At 48.1% G+C, this 27,807-nt stretch overlaps 1 protein-coding gene across 4 annotated transcripts in view; it reads left to right on the top strand.

The window, feature by feature from the left end:
• Rimbp2 (RIMS binding protein 2) overlaps nucleotides 1-26,618 on the top strand; it is a 63,723-nt gene extending 37,105 nt beyond the window's left edge. Inside the window, exons 11-19 of one of the 4 annotated variants that reach the window (XM_042055924.1) lie at nucleotides 203-361; nucleotides 2,656-3,366; nucleotides 4,781-4,898; nucleotides 10,696-10,880; nucleotides 11,405-11,573; nucleotides 13,163-13,266; nucleotides 14,648-14,719; nucleotides 23,744-23,878; nucleotides 25,943-26,618. In XM_042055924.1, coding sequence (XP_041911858.1) covers nucleotides 203-361; nucleotides 2,656-3,366; nucleotides 4,781-4,898; nucleotides 10,696-10,880; nucleotides 11,405-11,573; nucleotides 13,163-13,266; nucleotides 14,648-14,719; nucleotides 23,744-23,878; nucleotides 25,943-26,131 — 1,842 coding nt within the window. In that variant the 3' untranslated portion in view covers nucleotides 26,132-26,618. Of the gene's footprint in view, nucleotides 1-202; nucleotides 362-2,655; nucleotides 3,367-4,780; nucleotides 4,899-10,695; nucleotides 10,881-11,404; nucleotides 11,574-13,162; nucleotides 13,267-14,647; nucleotides 14,720-23,743; nucleotides 23,879-24,344 lie in introns of all 4 variants that reach the window. The other 3 variants (XM_042055925.1, XM_038346700.1, XM_038346701.1) reach the window with 3 other exon arrangements.
• The last annotated feature ends 1,189 nt before the right edge of the window (nucleotides 26,619-27,807 follow it).

Raw genomic sequence — 27,807 nt, 5'->3', positions numbered from 1 at the left:
CAGGTTGGAGTCCCAGCACCTACATGGTGGCTCACAACTGTTTGTAACTCTAGTTTCAGGGGAGCCAATGGCTTCTTCTGACCTCCACAGGCACTAGGCACACATGTAGTGTACAGACATACATGCAAAACACCCAATACACATAAAAATAAAAATAAATAAAAAGAGAAAAAGCTCTATCTGTGTGCCTTTTTGACTACAGCCCCACTGTTGCCATGGAGAGGATTACCACACAGAGAGCAGCCGGGGGTCAGACCTGTCGGACATCATGGAGGAGGATGAGGAGGAGCTGTACTCAGAGATGCAGCTGGAGGATGGGGGCCGGCGCCGGCCCAGTGGCACCTCTCACAATGCCCTCAAGGTGAGCACTGAGCTCATGACAGGGTGTCCCAAATCTAGGGGATGCTCCCTTCTGCCCTTTTGCTGGGATCGTTTTATGGTTGCATTCAGGAGTTACCTGCTGCTCCTGTCTGTTTTGCCAAGAGGGTCTGGGTACTGGAATTTGGGGGATCCATTTGGAACCCCTGGACATAGCCAGCACTGTAGTGGGAAGAGAACAGAACCAGCCCAAGCCTTACATGCTCACACAGTAGGTGCAGCTTCCGAGTTAGCACTGAATGGCAATGTGGGGCTGGGCCCCACGCTCCTACGTATGAGGAAGACTCCACGTGGGCCACAGGAGGCCTAGGACAGGCACACTCCTGGGTCCATTACCCCAACCCTATACCAGGAAAGAGTCCACACCATCTGCCCCTGGAGATCTGAGATTGAAGGGTGGCTACTTCACCAGAATAGGGGTGGGGGTGATGAAGCCTGCAGGGCTTATTTCTGTAGATCATCCTGCGCTATGCTGGATGGACAGAAGACAACATTCATTACTGCTGTCTGCTCAGGGCCTCTATGGGGACCATATGAAAGTTTTCCTCATAAAGGTCCTTGCAGGGACTTTTGGGGACCTCCATGAGGTCCTGCATGGTATGACTCACACTGTTCCCTGTGTCCCTCTCCCAGTGGGTCCCACACAGGCCTCTTCTGAAGACTCCTGACCTGAGCCTCCTACCTGTCCTGGGCTATGTTCCAGAGCAAGAGCCACCTTGAAAGTGCTCATGGGTGGGTCAGGGAAAGGCATACACCTGTTTTCCACCTTCCAGACACTTCTCTGGACAGGGGAAGATATTAGAAGCTGCCTCCCAAGCACTGCTTAACAAAGGAAGGGCCACCAAGGGTGCTGTGAAGTAGGAGGTGTGACCCCATCCATCCCTTACCCTCTATAAACAGCCCAGCAGTATCCTAGGGGAAGTAGGGTCAGGGTAGCCACAGGGTGTGCCATTCACCCACAGGGCTTCTTATGGGTGTGGGTTTCAAAATTTTCCTAATAAACTGCCAGTATCAGTTGGGAGTTGTGGCCACACTAGACCCACAGTCTCACATGGTAGTGACAGACTAAGCCAAGCCAGGTTTCCTGGAGGGACCAGCGCCCATGGCCCTTCATCTCCAACTGGCTTGGCTCACCTGCCTACCCCATGTTACCCTCTTTTTCAGCCACCATCCTTCACCTTCATAGTGCTCAGAACACCTGAGCCAAACATCCTTCAATGTGGTGCTATAAAGGAGAAATATACATGAGTTAGCAGATCCTGTGCCCACCCACTCGTGGGCAATGGCACAAGCGTACAGTCGACTGTACTAGGAAACAACCCCCCCCCCCATGGTCCAAGGTGTCCACAGACCAGTGGGGGCAGCTGGCCAGGCCATCATGGGTACTCATTATAAGATATACCCCCAGGTCTCAGCAAGGGATAAAAGCAGCTTTCTCAGAGTCAGCCAGATCTCCCCAGAGGGGAGTATAGAGCAGTGATTGGCACCAAAATATACCCTTCGGAAATAGACAGGGGCCGAGGGCTGGAGCTGGTAGGGAACGGTGCCCATGGAAATGTAGGCTAAGGTGGGAATGCAGGAGGGTTTGCATAGCAACCTCAAGACTGGCTAGCTCGGTGCCAGCTGCTGAGCCCAGATGGGCCAGATATGGTAAATCCATCTCAGGTGCAGAGACAGAGGACCTTGGTCCTTTGTAGGCACCAAGTAGGCACTGGGTCTGCTAAGGCAACATTCACTAGATCACAGGTGCGTTTCAGCTAAGGGAATGGTGGGTGGCGATCAGCTGGGGTGCTAAGTGCTGGGAAGGCAACAGTCCGCAGGACCGGACAAGGATACAGTGGGGCCACCTCCAGCCACACTGGGCATTCAATGGCAGCTGCCCCTGGGCTGCAGGGAGTCAGCCCCAGTGGCAGACAAATTCCCCTCACTACTCTGGATAACCCCTCAGCATAGGAACAGGCAAGGGCCTGGGAGCATTGTTTCCTCCCATCTGGGCCACCTTTTCTCCCTCTGGCTCACCCGCATGGCGTCTGCTCCTGACGTCCCGCTGTCTCCTCTGTGTGCTGTCCCTCACCTTCTGCTCTGCACCCACCACTTGACCCATTGCTCCATCCCAGAGCCCCAGCAGGCATGCTGCAGGTCCCCCATGAGCAGAGGCTGCCTCACGCTACACCCCCCTGCCTCCCTGCCAAGACTAATTCTGTGTGTGTTTTCTCTCCTTCCTCCACCGCCTCATATCTGGTCATACACCGCTCTCTTACACATGCTGTCCCCAAGGAATGCCATAAGGCTAGGAGCTTGGAAGGCGCTTTCCTGGAGCAGCCCGAGTTCCCCCAACAGCCCCACCGCAGTAAGAGACTGTTCAGTATCCCCGAGGTAGCTGAGGAGGACACGGAGCATGGCGAGCCGCTGCTCAGACAGGGCATGGGGTCCTCCAGAGCCAGGGCCTTGTTGGCTATGGAGCGTGGGCCAGCGCGGTCCTGTTGGGGACATCCAGTCCTACAGGGTTCCTGGCTCCCTGCAGAGCACAGGGGCCCAGGCATCCATATGGAGGATCTCTTTCTGGAAGACAGAGGCTGTCGGTTCAGCCGCTCGGCCACCAGGAGCCCGGACAGTGGTTTGGACTGTGGCAGTGAGGAGGAAGAATCTCGGTTTAGTTTCAGGAGCACCTCGGCCAAGTGCAGTCCAGGCCCTGGTCACTGTCCATGTAGGAGAAGCCCAAGGCCCCTGCTGGCCCGGAGGCGGACGCTGACCCGACAGAGCAGCATCGAAGAGGACTTTGGGGAGCAGGTGGACCCCAGTGATGTCATCAGGAGCGATGACGCCCAACTCAGCCCGGAGAGGCCGGTGCCCAGGAGGGATGGCTGGGACGAGGCCAGCGACCACGAAGATTTTCGGGGTGTCTGGAGGAAAAGCCCAGCCATGCCCGACAGTAGGGCAGCTGAGCATCTGGCACAGCCTCCTCCCCGAGTGGCAGACGGCCCTTTGGTGTGTCAAGTAACCATCCTCCCCGCGCGCTTGCCAAACCAATCCGTGCTCTCATCCTTTTGTTGGTTTTGCCTTTGGTTCGGGTTTTAGAGTGCATCGGGGTCTCTCTGGGCCACTCTCTTTGGTTCTTCCTGCATATTTGATTTCTTCAATCCCATTGCTTCCCAGCTGCTTGACCATCCCAAAGGTTTTCTTGCTTTGGAGTAACAATCTCCCCCACAGAATCAGCGATGGTTACGGCTGCTTTACTTAAAGGACAACTGAATCTAAGTTTTAATTAAGGGTTAGCTGAACTGCTGAGTATCTGGAACTCGAGAAACACACATCCCCTCCCCCCACACACACCCCTAAAATGATCCTTAGGGGCCCATGGAGGATGGTTGGCATGATCAAAGGCTTTTTGCCCTTGTTGTTTTGGCTTTTTAAGTTTCCCTTTTTCCTTTTGGCTTTCATCTATAACTGTTTAAAAACACGGAGAATAACCAGGGAAGAAACTCAGTTTTGCAAATTGTTCCCAAAGTCTTCCTCACCCCCAATCTCTGTTCCCTCGGTGTCTACCACACAGCGGGGGGTCATCCAAGGCTTCATATATTTCTGTAATTGTATCCTCCCTACAACATCTGCACCCCTGCTGTGCTCAGCCGCCATTGGGCACACAGGTGGGCCATCAACACAGCAACAAGCCACCTTCTGAGCTTTGCACTCTGTGACGTGTCCACGCCAGGCACTCCCCTCACCCCATGGCACCTGTCCAGTCTCAACCATGGCTATAGGCTCAGACAACTTGGCTCCTGAGTCCTGGGAATGGCTACCAACAGGCTGATTCTTACCGACCTGCTTCCCTTCCGTCAGTTCTGCCCCTTAGTCCAGATGAGAAGTTGACATCTCTAGACAGAAGGCCTGCTTGAGCCCAGGTTAACCACAGAGCACAACCAAAGCTGATAGTAAAGGCACTACCCTCTGAGGGTCGGGAACCCTCCAAACCCCTTCTATCTGTGAGGGACTTTGGGAACTACAGCAGTGTATCTCTGCTACTGTGACACTTGAGGGTGGGATAATAAAACCAGGAGAAGACTTAGCTGACATGGAGCCTGAGCTGTAAACCACAGTCAATTTGCTTCAGTGATTTTGGTGTCGGGAGCAATAGCATCAACCAAAAGCTTCCTCCTATGACTCCTTTTGACTCCCAGCCCTACCAGACTCACTGCGGTGAGTCCAGAAAGGACCCTGATGTAGAAAGCAGGCTGCTGGGCCCGGCTGGCTCCTTCCCCAGGTCACTCAGCTAACCTTTCAGTTAAAAGCTACGTTTAGTTGCCTTTAGTGCTTCTGCTTCTGATCCGGATTGATTTGGCTTTAACTCCTCTTTTCCTTCCAAGGCTGGCCAGATCTAACCACGGTGTTCTCTTGGGTCTAGATTTTAGGAAACCCGGCTTTGATGGGGCGAGGAGACCGGATGGATCACGTGAGCCGAAGGTATTCTCACAGTGGCGGAGGTCCTCAGAGGCACCGACCGGCGATGGCTCCATCCATTGGTTAGTGGCCTGGTCCCTATCATACACTCTCTGTACACCACCTACTGAAGAACAGTTCATGGGTCACACATTAGGACTTTTGTCCCCTGACAAGTACCTGAGAAAAATATTGAAGAGGAAAAAGGATACTAGGACTCATAGTGCCAGGGTTCAGTACACTGTGGCAGGGAGGATGTAGGAGGAGGTTGGGAGGGGAGACACAGAGAGAGTGGGGAGAGGAGGAAGAGACAGAACAAAATACTCTTATCTACTGATTTGATCCTTTCCTCTCTTACATCATCAACCCCAGCCCCTGGGATGGTGCCTCCCATATTACCACATGGAGAACACAGTTCCTCCTGCTTAATCCTTTCTGGAGCCACTCTCAGAGACATACTCAGAGATGTGCTTTAGGAATTTCCTGGCAGGGAGAGAGACAGAGAGAGAGAGAGAGAGAGAGAGAGAGAGAGAGAGAGAGAGAGAGAGAGAGAGAGAGAGAGAGAGAGAGAGGTTGAGTTGAGTTGACTATATACCCCAAATATCCAGACGAGCTCCTGGTGAGTGGAGTCATCTGAGGGCATAGGTCATAGGTCATAATGGTGCAAGTCTTGGTAACACTTGGAAGCTGGAAGTGTCCCTAAGACATGTGCTCCCTTTCTTACCCACCACTGGCCCTGCCCCCTCGCCATCCACCTCAATCCTGTTCTCTCTACCCACTCATATGACACCTGGGCTTCTCACAAACCATTTGGGATTTGTCAATGGGGCTCAAAACTGTCATTTGGCCGTTGGTTGTCACCAACTCATGCTAAGGGTCTCTGATGATCGGGGTGATAGTGCTGCCATTGGGATAGAACCACGGGACAGTAATTCTAAGAATTACTGTCGTGAGGTAACAAGAATCGGGAGGATCCAAATAAACCAGGCTTTTGTGAGCATACACACACACACACACACACACACACACACACACACACACACATGCACATACGCACGCATGCACGCATACCATAGGAAAGACACTAAGCAGGAATGGCTGGGGACAATACCAGGTTCGCCATTTCAGAGTGGAAGAAAACCAGCTCAGATGACCCAAATTGGAAAGGATTCAAAACACAGCAAGCAGGAAGCATTGGAACATGATTTTTTACCCCCAACCCCAAGAGGAAGCCAAACCGCAGTAGGAATCCCTTCTGGGTTCTTCCTCCTGCAGTGGCCGGGAAGCATTTGCTCTGCTGTTATCACCAGGCACCTGCTTTGCCCTTAAGGATGCCATGGGATGCTGGACCTTCTCAGCTGGTGGAGTGTGACCCACCAAACCCCACCCAACCACCACCAACAAAACTTGCCTTTACTAATCCGAAAGATAGCAAGAGGTGTATGGCCAGACTCAAAAAGCATGGACCCCAAGATAGCTGATCAGTGCAGGGCTCCGCTCTCCTAATCCTAGCTGGGTCAAATGTCCTTGACAAAGTGAGCAGAAATGGGTTTGGGCTGTCCTGTTCAGTGGGACTTGGGTCCTTGAGAGCCAGAGCCAGCCCACCCAAGGTTCAGCTCCTGCTCTGCTAGCCAAGTTGCCTGCCCAGTCTCAGTGTTATTGTTGGGCAAAGAAAGGGTGCAGCACTGCTGGAGATGTCGCATGGCCAAATAAACAGGCGTTTATGAATTCCACCACCACCCCACCACCCCACGCAGTGACATCATAGGCAGGAATGGACATTCTATGGGCACTGAGATATATGTCATTTAAGGAATTAGAGTAGAATTCCTACTTCAGTCTCCCAGGCCAGGAACTTACAAGGCTGGAGAGATGGCTCAGAGGTTAAGAGCACTGACTGCTCTTCCAGAGGTCCTGAGTTCAATTCCCAGCAACCACATGGTGGCTCACTTCTGGCGAGCAAGCATACAGACAGAACACTGTATATATAATAAATAAATAAAATGTTTTTTTAAAGAAAGAAAGAAAGAAGGGAGGGAGGGAGGGAGGGAGGGAAGGAGGGAGGGAGGGGAGAAAGAAAAGGTAGGGACATCCCGTGCCCAGATATTCAGACATCCTTGTCACTGAGAGCCGAGGACAGCCTTTATTGTCTTGGTTGGGACCCTTGTCATCAAATCTTATGCAAGGTTTGTCTGGATTCTTAAGGTGAAGAACTTGAGAGGCTGCAGGCATGTGACTGGCCCCAAAGAGAGTAATGCCGTGTAACGAAGATCACATCCTTCCTCCTAATACTTGAAAGAGAATGAGCCCATGGCAGCTCCCTTATCTCTTCTTAGTTCTTGTAGTCACCCAAGACCCTATGTGAAAAACATAACTTAAACCCGGCACTCTGCATGGTGTGGAAAGACAAACCCAAGTGCCTGTGAACAGCTCGGAAGGAAACATCCATGTTATAGGCCTGTCACTCACCAAGAACACAGGCAGGTGGGCCAAGGACTCAGTGACTAATAACCAGGGGTCAGGGGCCAGAGAACATGTTTCTCTGCTCCTCAATTCTCTTTGCATGTTAAAACAGTAGCCATTAGGGTCTGGAGAGATGCCTCAGTGGTGAAGAGCAGTTGCTACTCTTGCAGAAGACCTGGGTTCATTTTCCAGCACCTACATAGCAACTCACAACCGGCTGTAACTCGAATTCCAGGGGATCTGGCGCCATCTTCTGGTCACCACACACATAGTTCACATATAAAATAAAAGGTAAAATTTAAGGGAAAACGTTAGTAATTAGCATTTTAGAAACCGGCTATATTCCAAAAGCATCAGTTTTTCTTTCCTAGAGGTAATGAAGTCTTCACATCATATTTTCCTGGGTACACTTTAATAAACAGTGGAGCCACAACTAAGAAAAATATGATTATTAATATTCTGATTTCTAACACTAATATTAAGTAAACCATGCTCTGCGTGATTTAAAAACAAAGGTCCCTTAGCCCCCTGTCTAATGGCACCAGGTTCCTTAGCTGACTCTCTGTTTCAAAAGACATTTAGCTGTGCCTAGTTTTTTCCTCGGTAACTTTTGACCCTTGGGTTACTCTTACTTGCCCATCAAATGAAAGGCCTGGGGGCGGGGTGTCACCGTTCAGAAAGCGAGTGGTCTCACCCATCCAAGTGTAATGGAGTCTGTCCTGCTAATCACCTTGAATTCTCCCTCATCATTTCCCATCCTCCTGGTGGTTTGGGGGAACACAGCACCTCCTATGCTCACAGGAAATGTTGACAATTGAAACTAGTTGGGCAAAGTCTAGCCCTTCAAAAGACAGAATCTGTCTCTGCCAAGAAAACATTGCCCATTGTAGACAACATCAGACGTTTCAGTGAGACTGATCACACACCAGCTGCAGTGGCCGCTCCTGAGCGCAGGCACTGCTGTGGACCCCGGAGGACTTAATGTTGTCCAGGGGAAGCTGACCATAGGTCTCCATCCTTAGCCTCACACTCAGGTCCTGACAACGGAGCCTTGCTAGCCACAGAGGTGCCACATCACTCAACCCAGAGACGCACAAAGAACTGACAGACACCAAACGCTGGCCAAGGCTACCCACAAGTTCCAATCCCAGCACTGATTCTATAGCTGAAACTTCTTCAAGCAGGACATATGACAGGGAGCTAAGCTCCTCTTGCATAGAGCCAACATGGGGCCCCTCAGCTGCTCTGCTTCTACACATCATCCTTTAAGAGTGGCTGTGGGGGTTGTCAGACCGCTGCCTGCCACAACCACAATGAAGACATTAGCAGACCAGGCTGTGTTTCAAACACAAGTTAAAGGGCATTTTGTGCTATTGTATTTTATGTTTTTACAGTTACTGAATATTATTTATAGACCCATACATACATGCCATGTTTTTAATTAAGATTTGTCTTTATCTATATTATTAGCGTTTATCCTCCTGCGTGTCTGTGCTCCATGTACAGGGGGCCAGATACCCTGGAACTGGAGTTACAGGTTGTTGGGAACCACTGTGTAGGTGTTGGAAACTGGAACCCAGGCCCTCTCCAAAAGCAGCCAGTGCTCTTAACCTCTGAGCCGTCTCCCCAGCCCTCGAGACATGTTTACAATACATGAGCAAGAAAGGGAGAGATGCCAGGACAAGAAGGCAGCGGTATCAATGATTTGTACCCTAAGGTACAGATGGCATGGGAGAAATAAAGACAAGGGAGATAGTATGGTGTGAGGGTTTCTCATCTCACCTCATTTTAAATCCGGAAGATTTTAGTTCTTTTTTAGCTTACATTTTCTGACATGGGACAGGTAAACATTACATGTATTGGGGGTCTGGAAAATGGTGACTATGGAACTATGTGACGATCAAAGTGCAGGCGTGCATCTTTGCATCATTATAGGGGTGGGGTGAAAAAAGTCACCTCCTGGGTGTTCTCTACCCACCTATGCCGTCCCCTGAGTCCCAGGCTAGAGATAGTTGTTTGGCCAGGTTGATCTCCCAAGCCTCTTTTCCTCCTGCCAATTTTGGTTCCTGATCCGTTCCCAGGATCAGGACGTTACCTGGCCACGGACGCAGCAGGTTCTCAGCTTGTGGGTTGTGAACCTGGTGGGTGTCGAATGACCCTTTCACAGGCTCGCATGTCAAATATCCTGCACACTTACATCATGATTCCCAACAGGAGCAAAATTACAGTTAGGAAGTGGCAATGAAATAATCTTATGGTTGGGGTCACCACAACACGAGGAGCTGTATTAAAGGGTCGCAGCACTAGGAAGGTTGAGAATCTCTGTTCTATTGTTTCCCTCTCTATGAAATGCATGCCCATATATGTGTGTGCGTGGTGTGTGTGTGTGTGTGTGTGTGTGTGCGCGCGCGTGCATGCGCACACAATTGGCCACTGCTTCCACATTCTCAGATTTGACCAACTAGACACAGAAAGTATCTGAAGAACACTTTCACCTGCCCCAGACATACACAGGCTTCTGTTTCTTGTCACCAACCCCTAAAAAGCAGGACAGCCAAGCATCGACACTGTATTGGAAGTGCCCTGGAGCCAATGAAAGTGTCCAAGATGGGTGGGGGAGGGGATGACTAGAGAGGTAGCCCCATAGTTAAGAACATGTATTGCTCTTCTAATGGATGTTTGACTTCAGAAAGCGCATCAGGAGACTCACAGCCGCTTGGAACTTCAGCTCCTGGAGGATCTGACTCTTCCAGCCTCTGTGGCCCCTGCACCCATATGCGCATACCTACACATAATTAAAAACAAATACTTTTTAAAAAGTGCCATAGTGGGAAGGGCAAAGGTTCTAGTTGCCATCTTTTTAAGGGGCAAGATTCTGGGTGAAGTTCAGTGTCAGCATGAGAGGAGTCTGCAATGGGCACCTCACAGATATAGCCAGACAACTGCACATCTCATGATGTCAAGTGACCCTCACATACTCACACACTCATACATGCATTAGGATCCTAAACAAATCAAAATTAAATACTGAAAAGGCATAGATTCCCTTCGGTGGAGGGTGTAGCATCCAGATCTGGGAGAACGGCGCTGTCCGCCATGTTGAAAATTTATAGCTTTGTGCTCTGCTGAGGACCCAGGAAGCATCTCATGAGGGTCACACCTACACTCTGAGGGGACCAAACACCTATTCTGTCAGAGCCACTGACCCAAGGCTTTTTGCTCCGACGGCTTTCTCTCACTTTATGGCTTAGTTTGGAGTGAGGTTCTGTTCTGAAGCAATACCCCAGTCTACCTCTGGGGGATTTCTGGCCACAGGGTGAATCCAAACAGATAGAGAGGAGCACCCAGGGCTGCCCTTTCCACAGATGCACCCCTGGTGTCATGCCGTCCCTTTGCTCTGTCCCCTGCATGCTCTAGATGAATACACCCGCCGAGACCGCCTTTCTCCAGACTTCTATGATGAGTCAGAAACTGACCCTGGTGCTGAGGAGCTCCCGGCCCGCATCTTCGTGGCACTGTTTGACTATGACCCACTCACCATGTCCCCCAACCCTGATGCCGCTGAGGAGGAGCTTCCCTTCAAAGAAGGACAGATCATCAAGGTAGTGATGGCTGCGGTATCGTGGGACAGGGGGCCGAGACTGGCAGAGGGGATGGAGTGGTGCTTTTGCAAACATAGGAGGTCATAGCCTTTAGACTTCAAGGGCTGATGGAGGACTCAGGGCTGTGAAAGCCTGGAACACAGGCTAGGCATTACCTCTGCTCCACCTAGGAAGAGGGTCACTGCTTTCACCTGTCTGCCTGATGGGATTGTGCACATTCCTATGCACACAGACCTGCCTGTCTAAGTGTGTTCTATGTACTGCATGTGCAAACGCAGCCTATGCTTACAGATCCTGAATTTGAAAAGCAGAGGTTTCCTTGTCCTACACCCAAACTTCAGGCAGGCACACCAACAAAGGGGAGGGGCAAGAAGGCGAGGAGCCATGGTCACTGGGCCAGTCAAGGGTGGGCTTTGAAATGTGTGTTCTAAGCAGTTTGGGCTGTAAGTGCCTCTGCTGTTGGTGGGGCTAACATATGGCTGAGCCAGTCTATCAAAATGCTCTTCTGTCCCCAACGGCTCCAGGTATATGGAGACAAAGACGCAGATGGCTTCTACCGTGGGGAGACCTGCGCCCGGCTCGGCCTCATTCCCTGTAACATGGTCTCTGAGATCCATGCGGATGATGAGGAGATGATGGACCAGCTGCTGAGACAAGGCTTCCTCCCCCTGAACACACCTGTGGAGAAAATAGGTGCGCGCAATCCCTTAGGCTCGGCTGCACTTACATTTAGAGCAGCCCATAGTGGGGTGTATGCGGGGAGCCGCAGCCCCCAGAAGCACGGACTGCACAGCACCTCTGAGTGTCCAATTCTTGGGGAGGGATTGCTACCTCCTCCATTCTTGTTGGGTAGAACTCACTCTGCAAGCCAGTACTGCAACCCATCTGCATGTTTTAGGAGCATTCACCACGTCCTAGTATTTGTGCACACACAATGCACACACACACACACACACACAAAGTGTCTGATGGGAGGAGTGCAGCTAAAAGGCTTTTTTTCCTGTTCTAGGGTTTTTTTTTTCTGTTGTAATAAAACATTACAAGCAAAGATGACCTGGGGAGGAAAGGGTTTATTTCACCTTACGGTCCACAGCGCAGCGCTGAGGAAAGCTAGAGCAGGATCTGAGGCACAGACCAGAGCAGACTACTACTTTACAGGCTTGCTCAGCCTGCTGCCTTTACAACCTAGCACCCAGGGGTGTCACCGTCCACAGAGGGCTGTCCTCACCCGTACATTAATCATCAATAAAAACAGATCCCCCCCCCCCCCACACACACACAGACTTGCTCACAGGTCAGTCTGGTGGAAGCAAATCCTCAGTTGAAGCTCCCTCTCCCCAGTGTACAGATACACTAATAAAAGGCCATAGGGCTCTCTGGAGAAGGATGGGAGGAAGGTTGACAATAAAACCCATCAGTGCCATAACGTGGCTCTTCCTTGTGGGGTCTGCCTCCCCTTTTTTCAGGGGGTTTTGGATCTGTAATTAGCTCAAGTCTGGAAACTCACTGATGGACTGTGATTCTCTGTTAGTATGATTCAATACAGCCTTTCTTTCATTTGTTTTGAGAGTTTCTCTGCTTATACAGATCAAACAGTAACTGGGTAGGCGTATCTGTTTTGTTCCAAGAAACACCATGATTAATGAGCCTGTCCCCAAAGTCAGGCCATTGTATGTAGGCGTTGTTTTGCCGGTGCTGTCCAGTTTGGTGAGTCATGGTAGCTATGCTCACCTTGCGTTTGCTGAGTCAGTGCTGCCACCTGGCCATGCTACTCTGGGTGACTCAAAGACAGCATCTCCAGCATATGTGATGACTCACCAAAACTGTACCCCTGAGTTCCTGCAAACCCAGCAGCTGGTTTCACCAAGAGCTGTGTTCCCTAGCAGTTATTCACAGCTTTAGAAGCTTGGGGTGGGGCCTTGCGAGCCTTGTAAGCTTTCGAGTGTGCTGAGCCTCCAAGTTTGCCTCCATCCTCCCTGTGGGAGGGAAGGTTTCAATTCAAGGGGTAGCTGTGGCTTTTTTTTCCAGAGGAATGGTCAGAGCTTCACGGTGCCTACTAGACCTTCCCAAGTCGTAGCCACCTGGTGCCTCAGACCACTTGTACTCACTTTGGGAGGAGGTCCCCTACCTCATGGAGCCCCCGTGGCATGGTAGTCACAAGGGGGAATGTCACTGTGAAGGTAAACACTGGAGGCTGAGACCATTTTCCCAAGCCCGGCAGCTTACACACACCCTTTGGGCACTGAGTGGCCTCTTCACAACTGGATCTTCTGGTTTTGCAGAGAGAAGCAGAAGAAGTGGCCGGGGTCACTCTGTGCCCACACGAAGAATGGTGGCTCTCTACGACTATGACCCGAGGGAAAGCTCCCCCAATGTGGATGTTGAGGTACCAGCCCAGAGTTCTTTCACACTGACCTGGACCTGCTCCTTCCTGGCTAAGCCTCTCATGGGTGCCACACTTGGTCCACGTGCCTTTAGGTCATGCTCTTCCTTGAGCATTGTAGAGAGGGAGATCCGGTGGCAAGCCGCGTCAGAGATGGCAGTCACATTCTCTGGCTCACAGACAGCTGCAGAAAGCACAGGTCCACGTTTTCAGTTACCTGTGACCAGCCGAGGTCCAAGGATGCCAGTGGAAACTCCAGAAATCAACAATGAGCGAGCAAATGACCATTCTTAGCCACGCCCACAAACTGTCCCGCCACATTCCACCCAGCTGGGAATCACCCTACTCCAGCATAGTGCATGAGTCTGCTGCTGAGAATGCAGATGAGCTAGCCTTATCGAGGGTACTCTTGCGCCATTGTGTTCTAAGTTCCTACTAACCTATTAGGTGACCTAGTTTATAAACTGTGTCATGGAGATGTATGCCGAGAATACACATATGGTATATCACAAGTGTTTGATGTCATGAGGACAGTTACAGTGGCAAATCCTTGTCCCTGTGGCCCAAGTCTCCCTGCATAACTATAGAAGAGTGACCTATGACCCACACTTATGGCAATATGGAGTCCCTTTTAGGAGAGAAACCAACTTCACTGTGGCTGACGATCCCTCACGTGCATATGAAAGATGAGAGGGAGGGCGGGTGTTCTGGATGCCTGGGACAGCGGGGCACCCCGTGGCATAAAAGCAGAACATGATCAGAAATAAAAAAGAGTTGCCCACCCCTATGCCAGATTGATCTGAATTCCTGCCCATAGCTTTGCTTATCAGCTGCTGGCTGGGAAACCTTATTACTTCCTTCTTATTAGAGACACAGCCACGCTTGTAGTTATCCCCAGCTAGCTTTCTGTTTCTCCCTTCTTCTGGGCTCTATGACCATAGTCCAAAGGGTCTAAGGACAGTTTGACTCCTGGGTACATTCTCTGCTCTCCCCAGACTGGGACCTGACACTTAACAGATGGGTATTGAATTGATGTTGGGGCTGGGCCATTTTCTTGGTGCCGAGAGGTTGTTTGCCAATGGTCCTCATTCTCCAGTCTTCCGGGTGTGTAGAGTTACCATGTGACTAGAGTTCCTACGCATTACCAGGAGGTAGCAATGGCTTTTAATCTACATGTTTCTCTTAGGTTTACTTAGAACAGATGCTCCCCCTCCCCATCTTTGAGCAGATAACCTCCCTCCCTTGTCCTCTCAGCTTTGTACCCTACATCCTATCTTAGTTGAAAGACAAGTTAATTCCCAAAGAATAGGAAGAATCCAGGCCTTGTAGAATGAATGCCTTCTGTGTCACAATATTCTCTTAGCTCTGTCTTCTGTCTTCACAGGCGGAACTTCCGTTTTGCACAGGAGACATTATTACTGTTTTTGGTGAAATCGATGAAGATGGGTTTTATTATGTAAGTCTTTGGAACATTGAGACATGCTGTGTTCATTTTATCCCAAGCCCTGGTTTGCTCTCTCTTAACGTAGCACATAAGCTGTGATCTGTATATATCACGTTCTGAAGCATTTGCCTGGTTTGCTGCCTCTCTGAGCTGAGTTTTCTTTTGTATATAATATAGAAATCTGGGAGCCAAAGTAACACATGGCTACGAGCCTGGGACATGGGGGGGGGGGGGTCTGAGACAGGAGGATTTTAAGTTCAAGGCGAGCCTGGGCTATATAGCTAGATCCTGTCTCAAAAACAGAAAAGGAGAGGGAGGAACAATGAGAGAAAGAAGGAAGGATAGGGAGGGAGGGCAGGCGAGAGGAGTGAAGGGGAAAAAGAAGAGGAGGAGGGAGGGAGGAATGAAGAGGGAGAAGAAGAGGAGGAGGGAGGGAAGGAAGGAAGCTAGCACTGTGGTCTCTTGCTACTCTCTACTAATTATAGTATTTTCTGTGTCTACAAACCATAGACAAAGCAAACACAAAATTGCCACCATCCAAACATTTACAAAACAATTTGATTTTCTAGGTTATTTATGGCCTAGGCGGTGGAGTTTCTCTCATGGAGAATAGGACGTAAAAAACAAAACAAACAGGTGGACCAGCCCCAGCTTCCCCCACCTCCCATTACCCACAACCAAACCCTCAGGTGGAGCAGCCCTGGCTTCACCCACAGCCAGGCACCAGAGTCACTCTTCCTGCTCATTCCTGTGTCAGTCACCGTGCCTCCCTCCTCTTCTACGGCTAATGAGTAAAGGAGGCCATGCACAGGGTGGGCTTGACTTCCTGAGTCTGTGTCTAGATGACCTCTGCATGTCCCCCACCCCTGTGACCACTCTCTGTGGTTGCCCCCCATGGCCACTCCCTTCTTGAGAGTCCTGCTTCTCCATGCAGTGGTGGATTCTCCCAGAGATCCTGAAGGCATAAGTCACAAACAATCCCACACCAGTTAGGAATTATGATTAATAGAATGGTTATTTATTTGAAGGGGAAAAGGGGAGGGAAGTGGCCACTTTTTTAAAGAGAGAGACCACGCCCCAAAGGGCTGGTATCTCAGCGGCTATTGGCTGAAGAAAAAGAAGGAACTCCTGCAACAAGATCCCCCTCCACAGCCTCAGGCACACAGGGTTTTAGAGGTCCGATCCTCTGAGCTGCCGAGAGGTTTTAGTGGGGTAGCGTTTGACACCCCCATGAGGGTTTTGATGAGATAGCCACACGTCCTTGCACAGAGTGGCAATGCCTTTCTGTAGGCCACAGTCTACTGGTTAGCTTTTCATTTGGAGCAGTGTTGGCCTATGAATTTGTATGAGGTCACAGTGCGTTGTCCTCATGAATGGTGTGTAGAAGTCGGCCCGTTGCAGTGAGCTGCCCTTACTTCTTCAGTTCTGTGCCTGTTTCTCACATGCTGACTCGTGGCTGTTTCATTTTCTCCTGAGTTAAAACCTTGTAAAGATCATTCCTAAAGTGACCTGTCCTGTGCCGGAAGAGCTGGCTCAGAGAACTTGCTTCTCTTGCAGAAGATCCCAGTTTGGTTCCAAATCACCCTTGCCTGGTGGCTCACAACTGCCTATAACTCCAGCTCCCTCTTCTACCCCTCTTCCATATGCACACACGTTACATATACTCACACAAATGCACACAAATGGAAATAAAAGTAAATCGTTTTTAAAAAAGAAAGCTGCCCTCTTAAATATCTCATCCCTACCATATATGCTAAATTTGACTGGTATGGAGGACTGCATAGACTGCAGCTCTTGGGTCTGCTCTTTCATCTCTGTATTTTTATAACATGTTTATAACATATTCAGAGTTTTATAATATATTCAGTGAGCCTTGGCTCTACAGCAAACCCTCATTCCTCTGTTTAGAGAAAGTCTATACCATATTTAGGTTAGGTTCAGGGAAAACCATCATGTCTGACAGTGAATATACTTCCTGTCATCTAGCAAGAGAGTCAGAAATTTATTTTTATTCCCTTTGTATGGGTCTTTAAATTATTAAGAATTTATGGATCTTACTGCTATTCTCTACCCTTGAGCCACAATCCCAGGCTTTAGTTTACTTTTTCAGTTTGAAAATGTAAGAGACACAGGGAGACACCCTATGTCATTCAGGCTGGCCTCCTGAGTGGCTTGGTCCCAGACCTGCACCTGTAGGCCTGGATGCACAGAATCCCTCTTGGGATGTGTGCAGTCTCCATGAACTACTGTCATGAGTGCATATCTGTAGTCATCAGCTGATTCTCAAGTGCGCCAGACGATGACTGTTTAGTCTCTGATGTTGACAGCTGTCACCTCCATTTGCTGTCTTACTGTCACAACAATGCTGGGTAACGTGTCTGGGGTAGCTGGCCTGCGGCTTGCTGCAGACTTCAGTAGCAAACGTGTCTATACAGGGCAGACTTCCTTCTTCCTGATTTGCTTACTAAATTCTTTTTATCATTAACCCATTGACTGTGGAATATGTATGCACATATATGAAAATGCGTGTAAGCACACACACACACACATACTGAACAGGTTTGTTTTCCTAATTTTTTTCTTAGCACACTCACTACTGTATGGGATAGTTACTAATTTTTGTATTTTAATTTGCATTCTGCCACTCTCCTAGTGGTGCTTATCAACTGTAGGCAGTTTCCTGTTGGAGTCCTGGAGTCTCACACATAGGATCATGACCTCTGCAAACAGAGACAGATACTCTGACCTCTTCCTCTCGAATCTGTTTCTCTTGTCTCATTGCTCTAAGACTTTCAACGCCATATGGAATGGGGAAATGAACACCCTTGCCTTGCTTTAGTGAAAATGCTTTCAAGTTTTTCTCACTTAATATAATGCTGGCTGTAGGTTTGTCATGTACAGGTTTTATTATTATGTTGAGACATTTGTCTTTTACTTTGGGTGTCTTCAGGACTTAACATGTAGGATATTATACATTCTCAAAAGCTTTTTCTCCATCTTTTGAGATGACCATGTGATTTTTCTCCTTGATGATATCTACTTAATGTAACTTATGTTTGTTGATTTACATATATTGAAGTCTCTGCATCTCTAGAACAAACCCAACTTGGTCACGGTCAATGATCTTTATTAGCCCATTGGTTACAGAATATATAGGTGCATATATATGTGTGTGTGTACATATATACATGCATATATATATATATATATATATATACTAAATGGGCTTGTTTTTTTCTGATTTCCTTCTTATACACTCATTAGCATATAATAAGGGTCTTAGATTTGGTTTGTTGAGAATTTTAGCATTTGTATTCATCAGAGAAACTGGTCTGTAATTTTCCTTTGCATTGCATATTTTTCTGCTTCTGGTATCTCTGTCATACCAGCTTTGTTAAAAGACCTTGGTAATGTTCCTTTCCTATTTTATGAAGTAATTTGAGAAATGTTGGTCTTACTCTCCTTTGAAGGTCTGGTAAAATTCACCAGGAATCCACGTGGGCCTGGACTTTTATGTGGGAGACTTTAATCACTGCTCAGTCTCACTGACTCTTATGGATCTAATTAAATGTTCTCATTTTGGTTTACTTTGATGGGTCACGATGCATCTAGAAAGTCATCCATTTCTTTTAGATTTTTCAGTTTATTGGAATATATGTTTTTTAAGGTAATACACAATGGTATTCTGAAGCTTGTTAGCATCTGTTGTGATGATTCCCTTTCCATCTCCAGTTTGGGTCTTTCCTTGCTTTCTGTTGGTTAGTTTGGCTAAAGGTTTGTGAATCTTGTTTCAAAGAACCAGCTTTCATTGATTCTTTGTATCTTTTTCCATTTTATTAATTGCTACCCTGATCTAATTATTTGCTGATTTGGGCATGCTCTTTTTCTGGAGTTTTCAGGTATCTTATTAAGATATTTACTCAAAATCTCTGATTTCTTGACGTAGGCACAAATGTAGCTATAAACTGCCTTGCTAGGACTGCCTTTACTATATCCCAGAGCTGTTGGTATGTTATGTTTTCACTTGACTCTAGGGGTGTTTTTTATTTCCATTTTGATTCCTCTTTCATCATTCAATTGCGTTGTCTAATCTTCATGAGTTTGTATATGCTTTAGGGTTTCTCTTGCCATTGCCCTGCATGGTCTTATTCCACAGTAATCAGAGAAGATATACAAGGAATATTTTAGTTTTCCTGTATTAAGTTTTGCGTTGTGTAATATATTATCTCTTTTATACAAAGTTCCATGGTCTTCTAAGAACAATATGCATTCTACAGTGGTTGGGTGGAATGTTCTATAGATGTCAATCAAAGCCATTTGATCTATGGGGTCATTTAATTCAGATAGTTTTCCTTCAGAATGCCCAATTGCCCACTGTTATTGTGCTAGGGTTATTGTGTGACACTTAGCAGCACTTGTTTGTCAACTTGGATGCTCCTGTGTTCAGGCATGTGTGAATGGCAATGTCCTCATGAGGGATTGCTCCCCTTAATATGAAGTCCCCTTCATTATCTTACTAGTTTGGTTTCACATCTATTTTGTCAGATGTTAGAACAACAACAGCTTTGTTTCCTCGTTCCCATTTGCTTGGACCACCCTTTCTGTCCTAAGGCAGTGTTGGCCTTTTTTGGTGAGGTGTGTTTGTTTTTTGAGGCAACAGACAGATGCTTCATGTGTTGTTAATCCAATCTACTAGTCCATGTCTTTTGAATGGATTCTAACGGTCTCATTTCTTCAGGGTTACTATTGAAAGTTGTCTTTTTATTCCTGCTACTTTGTTGGTTTTGTAGTGCTTGGTTTTTCCTTCCCTAGTATTGCAGTGTGGTTTGCTCTTCTTTTTAGAGTCTTGTGGTGGATTTGGTTTTCTCTTCGGTCTGAAGGATTCCTTCAAATATTATCTGTAGGGTTGGCTTAATGGTCACAAATTCCTTCAGTCTCTTTACTGGGGAAAGTTTCAACTCTATGACAAATCCCACTGCTATGTATGAGTCCAGTTTGCTAAGCTGTCTTTCAGAACCGGAAATGCATTTTCTACACCATCCTGATTCTAAAGCATCAGTTAGTTGCCAGTCTGCTATTACTCTGATGGTCCTGCTGTTATTTGTGACTTAGCGTTTCTCTTGAATATCCTCTTTTTGTCCTGTGTATTTAGTATTTTGATTAAAACATGACGAAGGGAAGTTCTCTGGTCTATGTCATCTGGATGGGCCTCTCTCTCTAACTTTGGAGGATTGTTAGTCTTGAATATGTTTTCTGTGCCTGTAGAACCAGATTCTTTTCCTCCTGTGCCTATAATCCAAAGGTTTGGTTTCTTTAGACTGTTGTTTATGTCTTAGAACTCCCACTTGGAATAGATGGTGTCAGTATTTTATCATTGCCCTTGCTGGATCATTCCATTCCTTCCACCTTGTCTTCAGGCTCGGGCATTCGGTTCTCTCCTTGATCTATGATATCAATGAGACTTTTCATGGACTTGGTTTTTCTCTCTTTTTTTCATTTCTGGTACATCAGACTAGGTTTTCCTCAGCATCTCTCTTTGTTGAATCCTTTTTCACACTGTCTATTGTCTTCCTTATTTCCTTTAGCTGTTTGGGTTTTGAACATCCTTATGATCGTGATGTTGAGTTCTGTGTCTGGAATTTCATTTAACTCACTCTCATGAGATGCCGCTGCCACAGGATTGGTCATTTTGGGAGGGGTTCTGTGTCTTCATTTCTCAGGTTTATGTCACTGTCATGGGATTTATGTATCTTATTTTTGCTGCTTGGTTCTTTAAAATTTGCTATTCTTGTTCAGTTGCTATATTTTTAACATACAAGATTGGTACAGTTGTGTAGTTCATAAAATAACACCTCGGTCCAGAAGCTCTGAGTGCTTGGGTAGGCTCTGCGTTACCCCTGGGTGGCATGATAACTGCTGACTATTGCCACCCACAGCTTTCAGACTCTCCAGTTAACAGGGCCCTCGAGATGTCAACAACTGTTGGAAGACAACCAAGGACAGTATGGCGTGCACATGGACTCGTTTAATGAGACTGGGAGTGGGAGGGCAGTGTTGTGGGAAGGAAATGGATTAAGTTGACTTTGAAAAGAATAAACAAGATGGATAAGGTGGCGAGAGGGAGAGGCTGACATGCTGTTAGGGCTCACAGATCTAGAGTGTCAGATCTGAGAAGTAAAAAGGAGAGAAGAACTGTAGGAAGGGGAGAGTATGAGGTATGGCTGAGCAATATAGTTAAAAATGGTAAACTTGGGGGCTGGAGAGATGGCTCAGAGGTTAAGAGCATTGCCTGCTCTTCCAAAGGTCCTGAGTTCAATTCCCAGCAACCACATGGTGGCTCACAACCATCTGTAATGGGGTCTGGTGCCCTCTTCTGGCCTGCAGGCATACACACAGATGGAATATTGTATACATAATAAATATTTTAAAAATAGTAAACTTGGGTAGGGGGATGTAAAATGAACACTTTAGATATGAGCAGTACACAAACAAAAGCACAGTTATGTATCTATGTATGTGAGCTTAGAAGTTATATAATAGAAAATAACAGAACATTTACAGTTTGACTTGGCTGGCATAGCTGTGCTGAGTTGAAAGGGGGAAGTTCTCAAATCCCTATGGCCCTAGAAGGCTTGCTTCTCTTGCCATGTGCAGGAGGTACCAATAGGAGCCACTGATCTCTGTAGCTTCAGTCTTCTGGTTAAGGAATGGGAGGCTCTAAGTTCTTTCTTGGTAGTTCTCTTCGACCCCTGGACCCACCCAGGCCTCTTCTGTCCCTGTAGGTGGTGTGTATTCAGGGAGCAGCTTTCTCCTTGCAGGTTGTGCCTCTGTCTCCAGGGCAGCTTGACTGGCAGGCCCGCTGGTGTAAAGAAGGCTTCCAGCTGAGCCCTGCTTCCCTGCAGGGATCTCCCTGGCTTAACAAGCTCCTCAGCAGACCTTGTCTCTTCTGAGAGAGCACACTGAGCACTAGCTCTTTTCTTTTGTCGGATTTTGGCGGTAAGACTTCCAGCCTAGCGGCTTACCCAGAAATCCTTGAAAAAATTTTTACAGCACCGGGTTCAATTCGCCATGCCACAGATGTGTTGGAACGGGGTTTTCCTCTCAAGTCTGAATATGCTGTGGCATGCATATGTCATCTTTTGTTGATCCATTTATCCAGAGGTAGACACGTTAGTTGCACTTGGCTTTTGACTGGTGCAGACAATGGAGGCATAAACATTCATATGTGTAGCTCTCTGAGACCTGGATCCGTCTCCAGTTTTTGAGGTGCACACTGTGAGGTCACACAGTAGCATTGTAGTTTCTGGGGGACCCACCGTTCTGTGCTGCACAGCAGCTGCACAGCACCACTGCATTCCCATCAGTGCTACGTGAGGGTTCATGTCTTCACCAGTATCTGTCTTCTGGTTTGAGGAGCTCTCGGGGAGTTCTTGACCATATTCATCCTGAAGGTGTAAGATTCACATATTTTCTACTTTTTATATTGGCTGGGATGGGGTGGGTGGTAGGTGCCATGTAGAAGTCAGAGACAAGTTGATGGAGTTCTCTCCTTCCACCCAGTGGGTCCAGGGATTGAATCCTGGTTGTCAGGCTGATGGCAGGCACCTTACCTGCTGACCCACCCTGTAGTATAATCTGTGTTTGCCCTGTGACCCGTAGTGTCGTGATCTTCCCAAATCTTTTTTGGCCATTTGTCTATTCATTTGAAGAAATGCCTGTCTTTAAATGTCTTTTGTTTGGCTGTTTCTTTACATACTGTGGTTATTAGCCTCCGTCTGAAAGACCATTTCTAACTATATATCCCGCCCTTGGGTCCATCATTACACTTTTGGTTGTGCACTGTGGGGCTTGCAAGTTCTGTTTGATGAGGTAGGCTAATTCGTGTCCTAGACCATCAATGAAGAAACATAACCCCATGTTGTCAGGACCAGCCAGGATTGTTGCTTTGTTTTGGAGCCAGGACTATGCTGTTTTGCTCAGGCTGGTCTCAAGCAGTCCTCCTGCGACATCAGCCTCCTAGGTAGCTGGGATTACAGGTGTGAGGCACAGTCCCAGCCAAGTTTGAACTTGGTTTGAGTATTTGCAGGCAGGGTGGTGTTGGAAGTCCTGAGGATGGAGCGGTGTGGCTGCTGAGGGAGCTGCATTCGCGGGACTCCACCTTAACCCGGTATGTGTGCAGATGTGTGAACACAGGTGCAGGAGTTTCTGCCAACCTGAAGCAGAGGTCTGCGGGCATGAACACGCATCTCTGCCTTGTTGGGTCAACATTTACAGTAATGACACATTCCTACATAAGAAGGAAAACCATAGGGTTTTTGACATGAGCTGGTCTGACCTTCTTTGTTCTTTTGGATCTTTGGCTCCCATATTCTCCAAGGAATAGCAGTGGCTGGGGTCCCTGCTGTCACAAGCTGCTGTCTTTATACCCTCATCCATTTTGATTTTGATATAGGATCTTGTCAAGTTGCCAAGGCTGGCCTTGAACTCCCTCAGTCTCCCAGACTGGCTCAGTGGAATGCAGACACCAGGCAAGTGCTTCACCACTGAGCTGCCCTCCAGCCCTAGAGGACGTTGGGCTTGAGAATCAAGGAGTGGCTCCAAGTAGAGTTGAATCTTTAGGATCTACTCCTCAATCCTAAACAAGAGCTGCACTTGACAAGACTTGTGGAGGACTGGAGTTCCTACTTCCCAGGTGGCTGAGCAGGAGGGTTGTGAGTTCAAGGCTGGCCTGGGCAACTTAGTGAGATCTTATTTTAAAGTAAGCCAGAAGAGAGCTGGGGGTGTGGCTCAGCTCAGCAGTAGGGCACTTGCCTGGCTCTTGTAAGGCCCTGGATTCCTACCTCGTGCGTGGCTGGGCTTCTTGTCATGATCCAGACTCTGTAGGGAATGTTTACCCAACATTCCTTCAAGCCCTGCTACTTCCAACCAGAATCAACTGGTCACATCTGTCCTCTTAGGTAGGGTGTCCTTGTGGGAGAAATAGGTTCTAGAAAAAGAAGTGGCTTCCTTGACCCATTCTCTACCCTTTGTTTACAGGGAGAGCTAAATGGGCAGAAAGGCCTCGTGCCCTCCAACTTCTTGGAAGAAGTGCCTGACGATGTGGAGGTCCACCTTTCTGATGCTCCATCCCACTACTCCCACGACCCACCTATGCGCTCCAAGGCCAAAAGGGTAAGCCAGCCCCCTTAGCCTGCCCGCCTGCCTGCCTCTTCCCCTCTCTGCGGTCTGGCGCAATCTTTGCATTGCTGCTTTCATGACTTGGGTCCCACCAGCATCTGCCCTGATTTTTTCCCCCTCTGTCCTTCTTTGGGCATTGGGCCCGCAAATGCTTAGCTCCAACTTGTATGTTGGTGTCCCACAGAAGGACCCTTTGGTTTCAGTCCGCCTGACTCCAAGGCCTTCCTTGGCCTCTACAATAGGTGCACAGTTCAGCTGACAGAGAGTGAGGTTCGGGGACCCAAATGCCACTGGCCACCCCCTTAGGGCTTAGATGGCAGGGCTTCTGCAGCGTAGCACGCCTGCCTGAGACTGCATTCTCTTGAGTGTCTCATCTTCACGTTTCGCTATCACTGCTAGTTCTTATCTGTTGTATTTTACGTATATGTTTTTATCTCTTCGCTCATCTGCTTGGACATAGAAGAAGAGTGTTCATTTCACACCCTAATCAGGCATGTAGCCTTCACGTAAGTGAGCAACCGAAGACACCTTAGAGAGATACCGACTTAAGCTACCCTAAGCGGACAGCGTGGTAGTCTTAAGACTTCAATGTGGGCTTAAAGAAAGAGAAAGAGAGAAAAAAGAAATATGTCTCAAAAAAACCCCACTGGACCTAAAGTATTATAGGCTATCTCACCTGGTCTCAGTTGCCCAGCAACTGGAGTCATAGTGAAATGAATCATCTTGAAAAATCATTTTTAAATATGTCCATTGAGAATACGGGAAAGGCCAACCTTGGGAACATATTTCTTAAAGCCGTTTGTTTACACAGAGTGCGCCAGCGTGTACTCAAAAGGAAAGCTGCCTATTGCATTGTTAGCCACCCTCGGGAAAAGCACAACCCGATCCACGTGTTTACTGTGAGCGAGCTTGACTCACACTAACAGCCAAGACAAAACTTTAATCCCAGATCAAGCCCTGAGGGGCAGCCTTGGCTCTGGGCGTGCCACAGCTGGCCGGAACACCCAGCTGCAGCACCTTGGCCTTAGGAGCAGGTGTTCCCTCTCCTCAAAGCACAATTGTTCAGAGCTCATGGAGGTGAGAGAGAGGTGCTGGCCTACCAATGCAATACTGTCTCCCGACGTGGCAGCTCCTGTGACTGCACTAGCTGGTCTCGTGGTATCTTCAGGTGTGCTTTGGGGTGCGCCCTAGGTGTTATTCATTAGAGTTAGACCTTGATTTTAAATCCAAGCAAGCTTGGGGCCCCCTTGCCTTGTATGGTATATATGCCCACCGAGTGGCCAGCTCTCACTTGCCAAGTTTTGCCCTGGGGAGTTTAGAGAACCAGAGGCCTGGCAATTACTGGCCATGCTCAGGTGTGTGCCTAGCTGCAGAATGAAGAAAAATTGGCACTCTATGTCCCTTAATCAAATTCCATCCCTTCAAAACACTGTTGGTTGGCTTTTTTTCCCACCTAATAGTCTTTCAAAGCCCACCATGTGCTGGGAAAAACATACCTCTCTTTGGAAACCGTAAGAAGAAGGGCCTCTGAGCTTCCTTAGATTGCAATTAAGGTTCATTTCAGTTTTTTTTTCTTTCAAACAGTGTGCCATTCCCAAAGTTTTTGTAAGATTCTAACTGACCCAAGGGCTCACTCCACCATGGCAGGGTCTTATCTACCCACCTAGTTCACGATCCATCCAAATTCCCATTGAGAGCTTTTGCTTTACAATGATTGATGGGTACTCGGCCACCTTGCCTATCCATCTGATTGACAATAACTTCCCCTGCTTTTAGTCTGAATTTTCAGAGTAAATTATGACCTGGCTTTCTTTGCCAAAGCGATGGCCACCCTGTCTCCCAAGACACAGACAGCGAAAGCCCATCGAGGCCAGCCTCTCTCTCAGAGGGGGCTTGGGAGCGGGCGTGTGCTTCTCATGGCATACTTTAAAAATTGAAAGAAGAAACGAACCACCCACCCTTTCCCCTGGCTGGCGGGAGATGGGGCAGTACGCGTTACCGAGTGGATTGTTGTTGGCGCTGACACACCCAATAAAACTGTCGCAATGTACCTACTAGGTTCCTCCCGAGGGTTCAGGGACAGCAAGGAGAGCTCCATCCCCCACAGCCCATCTCCATTCGGGGTCACCTACGTCATCTATGGGTTCTGGTAGTCCTGGGAGAGGCAGGGAAATGTCCTCGAAAAAGAAAAAAGGGCTGCTCTCCAGAGGCAAGAAACTGCTGAAAAGGCTGGGTGCGGTGAAGTGACCTGTGAGCCTCCGGACAATTCCAAACCCATGTCACTTGCTTTAATTCCAAACTAGGGCTTTCATGACTCCCAAAACCCAACCTTGACCCCCCTCCCCCGACAGCAGTAGAGAGATGCACACTTACACTACCATCCACGTAATACCATTGGAGAGATCAGGGACGGGCTGCATTGTGGTCCCCTCCTTCTCCATCCCAAGGTTCTATCCCAGGTCTGGGGTGGGAGGTGGGAGGGACAGCTGGCTGAGCAGCAGGGGAGGGAGGGCTCTCTGCAGCGCCCCCTACCTGCAGTTCCAGCCGGCACACACTTGACATCAGCCCTTACAGGATTTCCGACCTCCCCCACTTCTCAAGATGCTTGCCTCATTATGCATTACTGTCATTTCCACTCTGGTCTTGAAATTCCTAGTTTAATTCGCCTTGATGTTCTGCCTTATAACTGCACAGTGGTTTGTACTGTCGAATAAAAACACCGTGTATACTTCGCATGTGTTGTGCATTCCTGGGCTTCATCTTCACTCACACAGTGGCTTCACATCCCAGTGGCTCGGGCCCTACACTTTCAGATGCCTGCCTTGGTCTTTTCAAAGAAAGCCAGCCACACACAGATGTTTACTTATCCCACCACACAAAAGAGCAAAGGAGAGGGAGCAACCGGCAGCATGCACGTCCTCTAGCTAGCCAGGGCGCTGATAATCTTTGCGCTCTGTGTCCCATCCTGTGGCTTTAGATTTCTGTTACTTTCATTATTTGTTGAAATGTCTTGCCCCGATACACCGCCAACAACACACACAGCAGAGTCACTACATGCTTCATTAGCCAGACCAGAAGGAGCCCAAATCGCAGTCTCTCAGACACGGCCCCACCCACACTCATCTTTATCATTAGCCTTGAACAGCAGACCTCCCGAAAGGCTGGCAGATGTGACGGTCACTACTTTGTAATTCCTGTCCACTGTAAACTGTTTTTACTCTTTCTACACACTTTTCAGACTGCCTTTCTTTTGTAATTTCTGGAAGGTTTATAAATGAATGACAAAGTTTCCCCCACTGTGTCTTCAGAAACTCTATTGTAAATTGTAATATAACTAACTGTATGTGGTAGATGGATTAAAAGGCCGTTCGTTCCTCGGTGTGTGCAGTGCTGTGTGGATGTGTGCATGTGGACGTTTAGGGTGACATATTTTCTAGAAATAAACTTTGTTATTTTGTACAATGCTGTGCATTCTGCATCTTCATTTTAAAAACTCTTCTCCTGGCAGGGAAACAGAATTCCTTTCTGCTCTGTGTCCATGAAGAACTCCATGGGCTTGGATTTGCTGGGACTAACTAAAAATATGACCTCGAAACATGTTCTAGGAGTCATTTACCTGGCATTCCTGGTGGCAATCATCAGGGAAAACAGACAGCAGTAGCTAGTCTACAATGTTATTAGAGACACGCATACAGAGACCACAGGAATCTGTTGAACTGGGGATTCAAGCCAAACCTCTTAGCAGCAGCGCTCCCCCCCAACCCCCACCTTTTCTAGGAACATCAACAAAGAACCGCTCTGCTTCAACACAGTGGAATGCAGCCTGACTTACCCATGGCTCTGTAGAGGTTTCCCTCCTAAGCTCAGTCTGTTGGCCTCATTTTTCCTGGGATGAGGTGAGATGGAAGGGCATGGTAGAGAAA

Source organism: Arvicola amphibius, chromosome 10 (genome assembly GCF_903992535.2).
Source record: "Arvicola amphibius chromosome 10, mArvAmp1.2, whole genome shotgun sequence".
Classification (NCBI taxonomy): Eukaryota; Metazoa; Chordata; class Mammalia; order Rodentia; family Cricetidae; genus Arvicola; species Arvicola amphibius.
This window is presented reverse-complemented; position numbering and strand designations above follow the sequence as displayed.